Source organism: Hemiscyllium ocellatum, chromosome 2, assembly GCF_020745735.1.
Source record: "Hemiscyllium ocellatum isolate sHemOce1 chromosome 2, sHemOce1.pat.X.cur, whole genome shotgun sequence".
In the NCBI taxonomy this organism is placed as follows: domain Eukaryota; kingdom Metazoa; phylum Chordata; class Chondrichthyes; order Orectolobiformes; family Hemiscylliidae; genus Hemiscyllium; species Hemiscyllium ocellatum.
Genome location: NC_083402.1, coordinates 132,542,350 through 132,559,412, shown reverse-complemented (window position 1 = coordinate 132,559,412; position 17,063 = coordinate 132,542,350). Strand labels below are relative to the sequence as shown.

Sequence of the window (17,063 nt, the reverse complement as noted above, 5' to 3'; positions counted from 1 at the left end):
ATTTTTCACATTATTATCCCTTTATACTGCCATTTACAGCCTTTGCCTTACTATTCAGTTTACAGAATTTGTTGAGCATGGATTCTGTAACTGTGAATAACTATAGCTATAAAAGAAACTTTAGTAGTTATTATTGAAAGAATTAAGTTGTTTTGATTCTTGTTTCTGGATTATTGATTTCCCACCACAGTTGTAAAATGCGGAATGAATACTTATGTTCAGATTTGCCCACTTTTTATGTGTTTTTCTCTGTTTTCTTGTCCTTTCATAAAATGACTCTATATAACTGTAAAAAACACATCCTTACTGCTGTACTAAAATCCTCGCACTATGAAGACCAGCATGGCATTAGCTTTCTTCACTGCCTGCTGCACCTGCATGCCAACTCTCAGCAACTATTCCACCATGAACTCAGATTTCTCTAGTTTCCTAATTTCCCCTCCCCCCACCTTGTCTCAGTCGGTTCCCTCAACTCAGCACCGCCCTCCTAACCTGCAATCTTCTTCCTAACCTCTCCGCCCCCACCCCACTCCGGCCTATCACCCTCACCTTGACCTCCTTCCACCTATCACATCTCCATCGCCCCTCTCCCAAGTCCCTCCTCCCTACCTTTTATCTTAGCCTGCTTGGCACACTCTCCTCATTCCTGATGAAGGGCTTATGCCCGAAACGTCGAATTTCCTATTCCTTGGATGCTGCCTGACCTGCTCTGCTTTACCAGCAACACATTTTCAGCATTCCACCGTGACACCCAGGTCTTGTTGCACCTGAATGTTTCCTAAACTGCCACCATTCACTTAATAATCTGCTTTCCTGTTTTTGCAACCAAAGTGGCTAGCCTCACATTTATCCACATTAAATTGCATTTATCAAGTATCTGCCAATTCAGCTAGATGACCAAGTCACCCTGCAGCCTCTTAGTATCCTCCTCACAACATGCACTGCCACCCAACTTAGTGTTATTTGCAATTTGGAGATTTTGCATTCAATTCCTTCATCCAAATTGTGTATGTTTACTGTGAACAGCTGGGGTCCTAGCACAGAACCCTGGTGGCACCCCACACATCACTGCCTGCCACTTTGAAGAAGACCCGCTCATTTTTCCTGTATGCCAACCAATTCTCTATCCACGTCAATAAATTAATTCCAATAACAAGAGCTTTAATTTTCCTTACTAATTTCTTGTGTGGAACCCTGTCAAAAATCTTTTGAAAGTCTAGATACATAACATCTACTGACTCACCCTTGCCTTCTCTACTGGTCACATCCCAAAACGTTCCAAACAATTCGTCAAGTATGATTTCCTTTTAGTGAATCTATGCTGATTTTGAACGATTCTGTCATCACTTTTTAAATGCTCAGTTATTACATCTATGATATTTGATTCCAGCATTTGGTATGCTTTCCTTTATTCGTCAGAGTTTTGAGTATAGGAGTTGGGAGGTCATGTTGTGGCTGTACAGGACATTGGTTAGGCCACTGTTGGAATAGTGCGAGCAATTCTAGTCTCCTTCCTATCAGAAAGTTGTTGTGAAATTTGAAAGGGTTCAGAAAAGATTTACAAGGATGTTACCAGGGTTGGAGGATTTTAGCTATAGGGAGAGGCTGAACAGGCTGGGGCTGTTTTCCCTAGTGCTTCAGAGGCTGAGGGATGACCGTATAGAGGTTTACAAAATCATGTGGGGCATGGATAGGATAAATAGACAAAATCTTTTCCCTGGGGTTGGGGATGTCAGAACTAGAGGGCATTGGTTTAGGGTGAGAGGGGAAAGACATAAAAGAGACCGAAGGGGCAAGTTTTCACGCAGAGGGTGGCACATGTATGGAATGAGCTGCCAGAGAATGCAGTGGAAGCTGGTACAATTGCAACATTTAAGAGGCATCTGGATGGGTATATGAATAGGAAAGGTTTGGAGGAATATGGGCCGGGTGCTGGCAGGTGGGACTAGATTGGGTTGGGATATCTGGTCGGCCTGGACAGGTTGGACTGAAGGATCTGTTTCCATGCTGTACATCTCTATGACTCTATATAGGGAACGTGGGAAGACAATTCACTCGGCTGTAACTCGTGCATCATTATGTCTGCTTGTACTGATGCATCTGTGTCCACTGTTTTATCATTTGGAGTCAATTTAACCAAAAAGGTTACATTTTCCACTGCATTAACCTGTTTGCATGAATTATGATCATTGTCTCCAAGATTAGTTCAGTTTCAAATCTACAGTTGTAAAATAATTTGACAATTTTCCTCTGTTCTTCTAACTCACGTCAACAAATTGTAACGACAGTATAACAACGAGTCCTGCTGCTGTTGTCTTCCAACCCTGACTCTGAGTTCCCCAGTGCCGCACAACTACTGGCAGGATCGGTTGGGGGAACCAATCGAGCATTCTCCCATCCCACTTAACCTTTGTTGCCTACTAATACACTCCATCCCACCAGCCACCGACATTGCTTCACATTGAGAACTCCCAGCAGTTGAATTGGACCAGGGTGCACAGTTATCACTGGACAGGAGAGTGGTTTTAAGCTACTTCAAACAAAAAGAGGAAGACCACTGACTTTTGTTGAACTCCCTAACAACTCACCAATAAAGCTTACAACTTATGAAGAGGAAGCAGACCAGCTGTCATCAACTATTTATAAAAGGAGATAGTGGGCTTGATGCTTTGCTCTTGGGCATCAAACATTGCTATGCATAATCCATTTATGTAGATTTCCATCATTTTCTTTACAATATGCATTTTAGGTGGTGACAGGAAAGCCTTGGTACTCTTTATTTGAAAAATTGCTGCATTGTATTCCCACAGAGATTTGAAGAGAATTGGTGTGGGTCTTGCTGGCCACCAAAAGAAGATCATGAACAGTATTCAGGAGCTACGAGTCCAGTTTATGAATGGCATGATGTCTGTGTGACTCCATTCCAAATCGCTTGAACTGTCACTAGCCATTCAGCACTTTTATTTTTTTCCTGATTTGGGACTTGTATTTATTCCTCAGTGCAAAGGTTGGGGAGGGGGCAGGGGGGTAAAATGAATAGCTGGAACAACAGAATGCAATTAATGCTAACCTTACTGTTCCAGTATTTGAATTCGCTAAATCCTTAACCCTTGGAATCATCATCATCACTGGAACACAGAGAATGGAGACAAGTCCAATAAGGGGTACAGTTCATCCATTTACTTTCACATCAAGCAACACTGAATACCTTGGCACGCATATTCCTTCTCTGTAAGGTGGTATTGGCACCTTTCTTTATCCTGCAATAGAAGACTCTAATTCCCTCTTGGGAACATCTGACTTTCTCGACAGTTTCAGTTCAATCGAGAAATGCCAGTAGATTCATAATACTTTGTGTAAGTTTCCTGTATCATGTCTTAATGAATGACAGTTGTGTATTGAACAGCAATATTAAGTTTACTACTTAGTAGTAAGGTGTTTTGTAAATTATAAGTGCAGTTATAATATGCTGTATTTAATAAGTTATAGAACGTAGTGTATAAAGTCTTTGCTTGACTCAGTCTTGATCAGTATGTATTTATTGATTAAAATGTTAGCGCATAATGAAACACGTTATTTGAAAACATACATATTTACTTTGCTCTGATTATATTTGAATATTCATGTGTATATACTGTACAGTTTGCTACTGCAGGGTACAGAATTTTCTCTATGTAACAAAACTAACTCTTTAATTTGACTAAAGTGAGTGACACTTTCTAAAACCTTTGATTCAAAGACCCTGCTTTTTGTATTGTTAGTGTGCGATATTGAGAGATGTTTTACTATAGTACTTCTTAACTTGCACAGGTGAGGGATTGTTTTATTGCAAGATTATGGACCAGTTTTCAGTGGGAATTAATCTAACAGCACCACAAGTTAGATTTGCCTTTGCAAGCTGATAAGATTACATTGAGGGAAAGAGTGCATTCGGGACCCAGGTAAACAGACTGAGCAACTGCTCTTAATCAATCAGCTTGAAAAATTGTTAAACTAACCGTACAAGAACTGAGAAATATGTATAAGTTAGAGTGAGTGAATCCAATGTCAAATGAAATATAGAAAGTAAAGTAAAAAAAGGAATTAAATATTAAAGTAGAGACAAGGTCAAAATAATTTTCTTTTAAATCTCCAATAACAATTAAAACATTAAATAAAGAATGTTCACACTAGTGATAGTTAATTTGACAGTAATTCACAATTATTACTTTGTTAAAAGAACAATTACACTGAAATAGATGGGACCTAATCTTCTGTGCTGAAAATGTGTTGCTGGAAAAGCACAGCAGGTCAGGCAGCATCCAAGGAACAGGAAATGCAACGTTTCGGGCATAAGCCCTTCATCAGGAATGAGGAGAGGGTGGCAGGCAGGCTAAGATAAAAGGTAGGGAGGACGGACTTGGGGGAGGGGCAATGGAGATACGATAGGTGGAAGGAGGTCAAGGTGAGGGTGATAGGCCGGAGTGGGGTGGGGGCGCAAGATTGGTCTGTATCTACTACACAAATACAATGATGTCATCATTCATTTTATTTAGATAATCTAGGTGAGAAGATGTTTCCATAAAGCTAATGCCTTATTGGTATATCACATAAGCAAGAAAACAGTATGAGAAATGTAATGGTACTAAGGAGTAATGGAAGCAGCAATGATGTGAAAATATCACGGCACTAGGAAGCCTGAGGCCCAGTCTAATGCAATGTGAATGTTAGCAGAAATCCCATCATTACAAATCATGATATTTGAATTCAGGTAATGAATCTGGTATTAAAAAGCTGGCTTTATTGCTGAAATTGTTGTTGGAAAAACCCACCTGATTCACTAATGCCTATTACAGAAGCAAATTAGCCCTCCTTACCTGCTCTGGCTTCAATCCACAATGGGGCTGACTCTTAAATGGTATAGAAATTGGTCTCAAATTGCTGCAAAGTCTAAATAAAGGGATGGAAGTAGCTGGACCACCCAGCATTATCTAGAGAGCAGAAACCCAGGCCTGAATTTGTAAAATCTTCCTCACTAATATCAGAGGGCTTACTTTAAAATTGGGAAAGCTATCCCGTAGAGCAGTCAAACAATATTCTGATAGTCATAAAAACTGAGTGATACCTTACAGATCATGTCCCAGGCACACCGTGAGCATCCCTAGATATGCCCAATGACAGGACAGGTGCATTAGGAGTGGAGCATAATGGTATCTAGTCAGGTGGGTGTTGCTCGATCTTCAACATTGAATATGGATCCCATGAAGTTTCATTACACAAGGTCAATCATCTCCAGGTAATTATCACTTACCATGTGACACTACCACTGTGTCGAATGGAATGGATTTTGAATACAACAAATTACTCAAAGCTGGATATCCATGAGATGCTGAGGACCAGTAGCAGCAGCAAACCTTTGTTCAAACACAATCAATAACTCTATTTACTGATGTATTTCCCCTTTCCACCATTTCTACCAAGCTGGCGAACTAACTTTGATACAATGAAGAGTGCAGGAGGACATGCCTGGAGCAAACATATCTTAAAAAAATGTCAAACAGCTGAAGCTGAAGCATAGGACTACTTATGTGGCTAAATGTGTAAACCAGCAGGCAATAGATAAAATTAATTGACCCCAGAACCAACAAATCAGATCTAAGCTCAGAAGTGCTGCCACATCCAGCATGAAGGATGGTGGACAACTTAGAGTTCTGAAGAAGTCATACAAATCTTGAAATCCCAAATCTGTTTCTCTGTCCACTCATGCTGCCAGACCTACTGAGTTTCTCCAGCATTGTGGAGTTTGCTCCAATCATAAGCCAATTTGTCATTTGCAATAAACCATCAAGAAATGGCTGAAGTTTCTACATACTGCAAAGTAAGGACCCTGAGAACATTCTGGTTATAGGACTGCAGACTGGTGCTCAAGCTGTACCCCTAGCCAAGCTGCTTCAGTATTGATATAATATTGGCACCTACCTGACAATGTGGAAAATCCTGTGCACAAAAAGCAGGACAAATCAAATCAGCAAGGTGATGGAAGCGGGTCATCAAAAAAAAAAGTGCTATCAAACAACACTTGCTCCACAATAACCTGCTCACTGACACCCAGTTTGGGTTTCTGGCTTCTTTATAGTCTCAGTCCAAACATGGACAGAAGAACTGAACTCCAAAAGCAAACTGAGCATGGGTGCACTTTAACTGAAGGCAGAATTCAACCAAGTCTGGCAATCTGGAGCCTTAACAAAACTACAAAGGAAACGTTTGTGGTTATTGGAGATCAATCATATAATTCCCAGAACATCATTGGAAGGGTATTCTGGATAGAGTTCCAGTCCCCATCATCTTTAGCTGCTTCAGTGTGCAATCATGAATGAAACTGCAAAGTTCAATAATATTTATCATTCTGAAGTTACTAAAGCAACCCACATCCACCTGTAAAAAGACTTGGACAATATCCAGGCTTAGGTTGACAAGTGGCAAACAGCATCTGTACCACACAAATACCAGGATATGACCACCTCTGACAAAAGAGAGTCTGCCCATCGTCCTTGATTTTCAATGACATTGCCCTTCACTATCAACATTTGGGGTTACCACTGAGCAGATATAAAAACTATGGCTACAAGAGCAGGATGGGGGCTAGAAATTCACTACATAGTACTAATCAGGAGTCTGATGGAATACTCTTCACTTGCCTGGATGAGTGCAGCTCCAACAACACTCAAGAGGCTCAACGTCATTCAGAAAAAAATCAGCTTGATTGATTGGTACCCACCCACCACCTCCTACTTCAAGTCCCTCTATCATCAATGTACAGATGCACTGCAGCAAATATCCAAGGCTTTTTAGACATCACCTTTAAACGCACAACCTCTATCACCTGTCAGATCAAGGGTAGGAGTTTAATGGGAATACCACCAACTGCAAACTCCCCTGCAAGTTTCACTCCTGGACTTTGTACTTTACCATTTTTTGTTCATAATCATAGTTCAAAATCCTGGAACTCCCCAAAATGTGTAGATACCAAGGACTGCAGCGGTGAAAGGTGGTTGTTCACCACCACCTTCTCATGGGCAGTTAGAGACTTATGATAAATGCTGGCCAGAGATATTACCTCAAAGCAAATAAGAGATTCCACTGGACTGTAAAGTAAGTAACTGAGGAAATTGCCAACTCTCAGTCTTCCAAAGTGTTCTTGATTCAACAATTGCCCCTTAGGATCAGAAAATGTTAATGCAACTTCAGAATTCAAAAAATGGCAAGAAACTGAGGCCAGGAAAATACAGGCCTGCTGGAGCAATGTATCTCCTGGGGAAGTTAGTGTAAACTATAATCAAGAACAGATTGACTGAGTACCTAATTGAGTATTTTGAGGAAGTAACAGATTTGGTCACTCTCTAGCCACTCTCCTAACACCAAAGACATCTCAGAACTGGCTGCCAGAATACTCAGATTCATTAGCATCATGATAGCCCACAAACCCACCAACACACTAAAACATCAGCTGATGAACTTGAAAGACCCTATACAGACAACAAGCAAAACTAATATCATTTACAATATACCTTGCAAATACTACATTGGACAAACAGGCAGAAAACTAGCCACCAGGATATATGAACATCAACTAGTCACAAAAAGACATGACCCACTCTCACCAGTATTTCTACATACAGATGAGGAAGGACACCACTTCAACTGGAACAACACACCCATCCTAGGATGATCCAAACAGAGACACGTGTGAGAATTCCTAGAAGCATGGCACTCCAACCGGAACTCTATCAATAAACACATTGACTTGGATCCCATTTACTACCCCTGAGAAAAAGAACAGGGAATGACATCAACACAGGAAATGACATCACCAACCCAAGGAAACCTAAACACATAAATAAAAAGCAGGCCATACCACCAGTGCTTCACTCGAGACTCTGATGATATTACCTTGTTATGGTAACAAAATGTCTGAAAACAAACCTTCCAGCTCAGTGAACAAACTCATATCCAGAACCTCAACCTGAGCTACAAATCTTCTCAAAACTCCATAACAGATTTAATTTGTATGAGCATTCTGCAGGAATTAGAAAAATTCCCAAATCAGAGCCTATTCACTAAAAATCATCCTTTGAGAGAAAACAATTGTCCTGACTAGAAAAATCAAATAGGCAAAAAAAGACAGGGATTTGGAGGAATGTATATTTGCTTAAATTGTGAAGAAGTGTCTCATGCTGACCCACAAGGTCAAGACCTCAGTTAATAATTTTTGTAAATGGAAAGGAAAACTCAGTGTAAAACTTCATGTTTGCCGTTGGGACAAAGATTGGTGGTAAACTAAGTAATATAAATAGGAACATAATTATGAACATTTATATGAAATATTAAGTTATGGCATCAAGATCCCAACATGTGATGTCAGCTGTAGGTGACTAAAACTGAATTGACTTTATAAAACAAAGTAAAGCTAGAAAGAGCAGAATCTAAAGAGATTTATTGGCTCAAGGTTACTAATTATTAAGAGGTGATGGCAGTCAGAAACGAGGAATAATCAAAATGGCTTAGGCTAAAAGTTCATATTTAGCTAACTAGAATGTAAAGGATAGCAATTATGCTACAGCTGTACAATGCTCTGGTTACATCACATCTACAATACTGTGTGTCATCTTTGACACTACACTTCTCAAAAGAATATTTTGACCCATAGGAGCACAGAACTGATTCACCAGCATGTTAACCAATGTTACATTGTGAGGAATTATCGCACAAACTAGATTTTAACATTCTATGTTCCAAGGAATAAAGGGGTGACAGGATTGAAGCATTTTAGGGTTTCAAAAGAGTTGATGGGGTGGACAGAGAGAAAAGCATTTTCTTCTGGTGGAGTTATTAGGTTAAAGGTCCATTATCTTAAAAGCAGAGAATTTACCAAATTTTTCATTACATGAAGTATAGTTCAAAAAAAACGTAGAACTCTCTCCCACAAAAAGCTCCAGATGTTAGTTTAATTAACCAATAGATGTTGCAAGTCAAGGGATTTAAGTGGTGTGGACTCAAGGTAGGAGATCAATGGAGTTAGTCATGATCTCTTGTGAAAAAGAACAGTTTTAAGGTTTGAACAGCCTACTCTTGATCTTAGGTTCATACATCAGAACTACTCAAAATGGCAATCTAATCTTGTAATTTGCATAAAATATTGTCCAGACATTGAGTTGCAAATCAGATTAACTCATTCAATTAATATACACTGAAATAAGCCAGATTCATTTAAACATTTAGGGGCTCATTACCAATAAAAGGCAAGATGTTAATTAATTCCAAACTGTCTGTAAAAAGGAAAATAATCTAATTAGTGGAAGCTGAGCATCTTATTTAGATTAGTTTTAAACTAAAATGAACATAAAAGGATAACACTGGCTCTCTGTATAAAAATAGTTGCTGTGTTTCTCATCTTACCTTGCAGTGCCAACTATATTCAAAATTACATTATCACCTTGAATTTTTTAAAACAGTGTACCTTGTTTGCTGTAATGTTAAACAGCCTTGGAGGTGAGTTTTATGATCAAAATAAGTAGAGATGTTTTACGAGGTTGCAAATAATGTGAAACTGTTTATTATCAAACTTTTTCAAAGCAGGTCACATTTTTAATTTGAGAAATAGCTCCAAGTGGGCTGGCTTTTAAATTTCAGAAGGCCCGTAAAGTGGGTTTGCAACCCACCCAGTTCCACCAGCCAGAGAGAGCGGGGTCATTTGAAAGCCAATTGAGTAGAATTGGAATGTTATCGGCACCATTTGTACATCCAGATACAACCCACCAGACCTCAGTTGGTGCCAAACAAGTGATGCAGTCAGCAGCAGAGTATATATGGGGGGGAGTGGAGAGAGTTGTGTGGTTAACAATCCAAGCAGAAAGGGCAAGGGGGCACAGATGGGAAATTGTGATCAGGTTCTTGGTCGACTGTGGCTCGGAGTATTTTTGTGATTCTCATTGAAGCTGTCCAGATTCTGCTGGTTCAAAGTAATTTAAAATTCCCTCTTCGACAGCCTCACTAGATGCATAAAAAATTGCCAGTGAAACCAATTGCATAGATCTGATCAATTCTGAGACTTCAAATTGCACATTATGTGGGAGATTTCAGTGGAGCTTGGGGAGACATGCAACCTCTTAATGGCAGGCACCTGAGAAAAGTGATGGGGACTTACTATTAGGTCAATGGAGGGGTCCCCTTGTGATGCAATGGTAATGTCTTTATCCTGGACCAGGAGGTCCAGGTTCAAATCCCACCCACTGCAGAGATGTGTAATAACCTTTTTGAACAGGTTGCTTAGAAAATTAGGTTAAATTGAAAGAAAATTAGGCTAACACAATGTTAGATCTGCAAAGCCTGAATAAGATACGAGCCAATTAGTGATTTTGGCAAGTTAAATCAATTCACAATTGAGTGAGATTTGTACTGCTCTCCATATATTTGCTGGCAAATCTACAAAGACCTTTCAAACATTGCCTCTGTGCTGTCTTTCCTGTCATGTTGCTGTGTCTCCAACAGCAATAACATATTGGGCTCTGTATGATCTGAAACAGACATCAATGTAAAATTCTGATCGAGACACTAAGGTTTGTGTTGCTATTTGCAATCCAGAGGGGGAAATAGAATTTACTTCAAGTTAGAATAAATGCAAAAAAAGTCAAGTTAATGCAAAAATATTTTCCTAGTTGCCCTTGAGAAAGTGGTGTTGTTTAGTCAACTTCTTAACTGCTGCTTCTTCTATGGGATTCCAACCATCTCGTAGGGCATGAGTCTGCAAATGGTGCCCACGTACACTTCTGTGGAGACTGGCATATTTTGTTTTTATTGACATTATGATCAGTTCTAAGTTTGAACAACTTCAACCTCATTCCTAGTAGGACTTTCACAATTTGACAGAAAGGATCAGGCTTGAAGTGAATACAAGAATGCAAATGGTGTGAAAGTAATATACAGTCCCATTGCTGTACAGGTGGAGTTGAGGTAAATTGTTGGGTTGGGTAAATGGAGCTGTCTTCTGCAAGTCATATAATAATTAACCTCTGAGATCAGGAGCTTATCTATTGAAGCTGAAAAAAATGTTTCATTTTCCACGACAGATGTTCCTCACCTTTTGAGAAATTATATTCAGCCCAAAACTCAAACTGTGAATGCAAACAGAGAATAACTTTGTGAAGAAATTTTAGAAAAATATGGTAACTTTATTAGCAGAAATGGAGACATAACATTGATTGTATCTCTTTTACATGTTACAGTAGTGAGCAAAATAATGTGGGGAAAGGGATAAAAATATTGAAAATCCCATGAGAGCTACTAATATGGCAGGAGGAACAACTAAAGATAGTTTATTAAGCAAAGTGCTGAAGGAGATGGTTAAGATGGCTGTACCACTTTGTATGTGACTTATCTTCATGAGTATGCAACCACAATAATACAATAAAATATCAGAACGGTGTTGTGAAAAGCCTCATTTTAATGAAGAGATTGAAGTGTGCGATTCTTTGTAGATTTTCATTAAATCGTTGCAAGAATATAAAACAATTTCTAATGCTATCATAATTTTAAACTGCGCTAAAAGTCTATGATGCTAGATTATTTCAAAGCACATAGGAACTTGTATGGGATGCTTTTATAGGTAATATGTAAGCTAAGATAACCTATGGAGAAAGAGATTTCTCACATAGCAAACAACTTAGATGGCTAGTAATCCAAACAAGCAACAGTTGGAGCTTACATTTACTGAGTAACAAAAAAAGAAAATCACACATTAATGCTATTAGGCTGATGTTTTGCTTTGAGTTGTTTATGACATGTTGAAAACTTAATAACAACCTTAGTGTGTTTTATTTATTTTAACACGGTATCCTGACGCTGTCTGTATTTTGTTTGTGTACATGTTTTTGTAGTGTAAGATATTAAATTTTATATTTTCATAAAAAAATAAATTTTTATATCAGCATCTCTTTTGTGAGCCTCCATTTTTATCTGCCACTGTAAGACATGCACAAACTGCATCTCACTACCCCGTGCCAAGCATCAAGAAATACATATTTCCATTATTTAAAATAGAATCAAGTTCAACTTTGGGAAGATATTGCAATTCTCACAATACCTTTCATGTACAATTTTTATAAAATGTGTGCAAGTTCTAGAAGCATCGCCAATTCATATCAAACATTGAAAGATGCACTTGCTCACATCAATCATAACATTACTGTGCTAAATATGCCTGGCATTTATGCATCTGTCAGGTGGTCAGATTTAATTTTGTTGAAGAGACACTATTATGTTTTACACCTTTTGGATATCATCAATGTCAATAAATAAGGGAAAAAGTAATTTAACAGTTTCCTCAAACTTTCCAAAATAAAATACACTTTTTTCGACCTCCAGGAAGACACATAATCTCCCCTGACAAAGAGCAGTTGAGGACTTTGGGCCTGTACTCAGAATTGAGAAGGATGAAGGCAGATCTTACAGAATATTGGGAGGTCTAGATACAGTGAATGTGGAGAAGATGTTTCCACTAATAAGAAAAACTAGGATATGAGAGCACAGCCCCAGAGGAAAGGCATGACCCTTTAGAACTGAAATGAGGGGAAATGGCTTCAGCAGAGGGTGGTGAATCTGTGGAAATCATTGCCAGAGGTGGCTATGGAAGCCAAGTAATTGTGTATATTTAATTCAGAGTTAGATAGGACCTTGATTTGTACAGAGATCAATGGGTGAAGTTAGGAGATTGAGGTTGAGAAACATATCAACTATAATTGAATGACAAAGCAGATGGGCTAAAATGGCCTAATTCTGCTCCTACAGCTTATGGTGTAATTCAGCGGCACTCTCTTCCATTAATTTTTCCTACATATTTCTTCATGCTGCTCTTTTCACCCTGTTCTGAATTTTGAGAGCATTAAACCTATTAAATTTGGGAAGTATCGGGCATATGTCAGCTCCACATTGAAGTATACAAGACGAGTCAGAGGAGGCAGTGTCATAACAAGAATGGTCACTGGACTGGTAATCTAGAGCCCCTAATGTCGTGGACATACATTGGAGAAGTTGGGACTACTCTCCTTGAAAAGAAGTCTGAAATGAGATATGATAGAAGTTTGCAAGTTCATGAAGGTGTTGTATAAAGTAAATAGGGAGAAACTGTTCATGCTCATAGAAGGGATCAAATATGAGATGGCACAGATTTAAAGTGATTTGCAAAAAAGGTACAAAGCAAATGAGAAAATAATCTTTTTTCACACAACAAATGTTTCAGATCTGGTATGAACAGTCTGGAAGTGTGTGGAGGCAGGTTAAATTGAAGGCATTGTTCCTATTTTAAAAATCACCCAAGGTAAAAAGGTATAGAGAATGGCAGGAGCGAAGCACTAATTGGGAAGCTACTACATGTGCACTCAACACGATGGGTTAAATGGCCTCCTTCTCCTCCCTAATACTTCTGTGATTCTGTGATGGTAGAGAGTTTGAATGTCATCATGACAGCTCATGAAATTTTAATTCAACAAAGACTAGAATTTTTAAAAAATGATCTGTAAAACTATTGCCACTAGTATTGTTTTTGTTTACAAAGATAATCTCCTTCACTAATGTCATTTAGAGAAGGAAATCTGTGGTTCTTACATGTTCTGGCCTATAAGTGACTTTGGACTCTCAGCAAAATGACTGACTGCCTACTGAAATGGACAAGAGCGCCATTCAGTTCAAGGGATAGGCAACAAGTGCTGACCTTGCCAACGAGGTCAACATCCCATACACAAATAAGAATACAGGACAGGTGAGACTGGAATATGTTCTTTGCAAGTTTTATTTGGCTTCACATTTCTGCTCTTCTTGTCATTCTTGTTAAAATTCCGTCCTTCCTCATTATTATTCCTCTCAGCTGCTTCATAACTTATGATTATGTGTCTTCCTCTCACTCTGATTTTAAATTCCCCATCTGACCCCTCAATCTGTGAAAAGCTTGGAGTACCCATATGTCAAATCACCCAGGTGATTGATGGGATTCCAAAAATCAAGCCAACAACAGGATGACAAGCCACCATTTTATGAGGAGAATTTAAAGACTTCAAGTTCCCACAAATAAAGCTGACAATAACAACTTGTGACAGAGACATGCCCTGAACAACAGAAATCTGTCCTCATTCACATTAACGTTCCTTGGTTTACACATTGTTTTCATTTTCACTAGAGGACAAAGACTGCATAGGAGTGAAAGGCAGTAGGTACGTGGAACCACCAGAACCTGAAAGCTCTTCTTGAAGTCACACACCATCCTAATTTGGAGTGATAAGTCCATTCCTTCACTATCACTGGTTCAAAAGCCTGGAACTCCCTCCTTCACTGCAGAGACAACAGCAGTTCAAGAAGGCAGCTCACCAACACCTTCGCATGGGCTTTAAGGCTTGATTCTCCTATGTCCCAGCTCCCACCCCCACCCACACCCACTAGGTCTTGTGATCACATAATTTGCTATTAGACACAACCCATTATCAGCCACTAACAGTCTCTTTATGATGATGCTGCTCCTTTAACAAGGTTATGTTGTCCTTGTTTTTATTTTCCAGAGGGGTTGCAAAGGCAGAGGTTCCAATATATTTGGATTTATCTACTTGAAGCAGCTTTTTTTTATACTAGCTGTACAATGAAAGGGGAGTGGTCAGTTCTCCTGATTCAGCGTATGGCTTGGTTTGGTTTTCGCAAGCTGCTTTTTTCTTTGCAGTTGCTCATCAAGTTTAAGAACCCATAGAAGCAGGTCCATGCTGATCCTCTCTCTCTCTCTCTCTGATATCTCTCTCGTAAGAACCTGTGTTTGAATTTACCCGCTTGCCAAGGGGCATTTATGGGATGTTGCAGGGCAGCACGGTGGCTCAGTGGTTAGCACTGCTACCTCACAACACGCGTGACCAGGGTTCGAACCCAGCCTCGGGCGACTCTCTATATGGAGTTTGCACATTCTCCCAGTGTCTGCGTGGGTTTCCTCCAGATGCTCTGGTTTCCTCCCACAGTCCAAAGATGTACAGGTTAGGTGAATTGGCAGTGATAAATTGCCCATAGTTTTCAGGGATGTATAGGTCAGGTGCATTAATTGGGGGTAAATGTAGACTGATAGGGTAAGGGGATGGGTCTGGGTGGGAGACACTTCAGAGGGTTGATGTGGACTTGTTGGGCCGAATGGCCTGCTTCCACATTGTGTGGATTCTATGATTCTAAGGAATTTGGAGCAGCCGTTTGTTAAAGTTGTGATTTCGCACTATTTGGGTTTTCAAAGAGTGTATGTTATTCTAAGTTCTAAAGAACTACAAACCTGCATATACAGAAAACCGACAAACAATGACGAAATACTTAACTACACCAGCAACCATCCCAACACACACAAACGAAGATGTATCAGAACATTATTCCAACGAGCCATCACACACTGCAGCACAGACAAACTTCGGAAAACAGAGGCGAGCCACCTATGCAATGTATTCAAGAAGAACGGGTACTCAAAAAATACAGTCTGCAGATTCCTCAAGAACAAACCATGACAAGCAGACCAAACACAGCTAGAAACCCTAACCATCTTACCATACATCAAAGAAGTTTCAGAAATGACAGCCAAACTACTAAGACCCCTCGGAATCCTAGTAGCACTCAAACCCACCAACACTCTCAAACAAAAACTAACAAACTTAAAAGACCCAGTACAACCCATGGACAAAACCAACGTCATCTACAAAATTCCATGCAAGGACTGCCACAAACATTACGTAGGACAAACAGAAAGAAAGTTAGCTGCCAGGATACACAAACACCAGCTAGCCCCAAAAAGACACGACCCTCTCTCCCTCGTAGTCCTACACGCGGATGAAAGAAACCACCAATTCGACTGGGACAACACATCTATCCCGGGACGGCTAAGCAAAGACATGCCAGAGAATTCCTAGAGGCCTGGCACTCCAACCACAACGCCATAAACAAAGACGTAGATCTAGATGCCATCTATCAGCCCCTCAGAAAACGAACAGGAAATGACATCACCACAAACCCCAGGAACCCCATCCAAGACAAACATATAAATAGAAAGCAAGAGACAACAGCTTCGCTTCACTTGGAGGTCGCCACTGATGATGTTACCTAGCCAGGTAATGAAATGTCTGGATATCAAACCTACAGCTCAACGAGCAAACCTACACCCTAAACCTCAACCAGAGCTACAAACCTTCACAAACTTTGCAAAAAATTCTAAATTCCGTTTTCTTTTTTCTTGTGTATAAATAAATTCTATTTTGTTTAAAACTGAGTGGTTGGCCAACTGCATCACTCCTGGAATATCCACTATACACCTGCTTAAAACAACTAGAAAAGTTAGGGTCGGGGCTACCTTCTTAGGGGTCTGGCCTGGTCCATAGCACTATTAACAGCTGTTCACACACCTAGCCAGATCATTATCCACTCCTTTGTCTGTCCAAATCTGAAAGAATGCTGCAAATCAGAAACAAGAACAGAAATTACTGGAAAAGCTCAGCAGGTCTGGCAACATCTGTGAAGAGAAATCAAAGTTAACATTTTGATTCTGGTGACCCTTCCTCAGGGGAGTGAGGAAGGGTTTGAGGAAGGGTCAGCAAACCTGAAATGTTAACTTTGATTTCTCTTCACAGATGTTTCCAGACCTGCTGAGCTTTCCCATCAACATCTGTTTCTCAGGAGATTTTAGGGATGGGTAATTAATGCTGTCTTAGCCAACCAAGCCCACATGCACTGAATGAATGATCACAGTAGTAGATGATGAGCTTAAAAATTAAGATTATTGGCTGTAGGCTAATTTTGAATAAATGTGTGCAAAGTGTGTGCGCATGTGCATGCGTGTGCGCGCGTGTGTGCGCGCATGCGCAGATGTGTGTGTGCACATTCGCAGAGTGTGTGTGTGTGTGTCTGTGTCGAGAGTATGGTGCTGGAAAAGTACAGCAGGTCAGGCAGCTTTGGAGGAGCAGGAGAATCAATGTTACGGACATCCAAAATTAAGCTTGTGGGCCGGGGTGCTATGAGATAAATGGGAGGGG

General features: G+C 39.8%; 1 protein-coding gene across 1 annotated transcript in view; it reads left to right on the top strand.

The window, feature by feature from the left end:
- The window catches only part of LOC132829009 (ephrin type-A receptor 5-like), a 331,532-nt gene extending 328,616 nt beyond the window's left edge, over nucleotides 1–2,916 (top strand). Inside the window, exon 18 of the mRNA XM_060846273.1 lies at nucleotides 2,811–2,916. Within this exon, the coding sequence (XP_060702256.1) occupies nucleotides 2,811–2,916 (106 nt within the window). The remainder of the gene's footprint in view (nucleotides 1–2,810) is intronic.
- The last annotated feature ends 14,147 nt before the right edge of the window (nucleotides 2,917–17,063 follow it).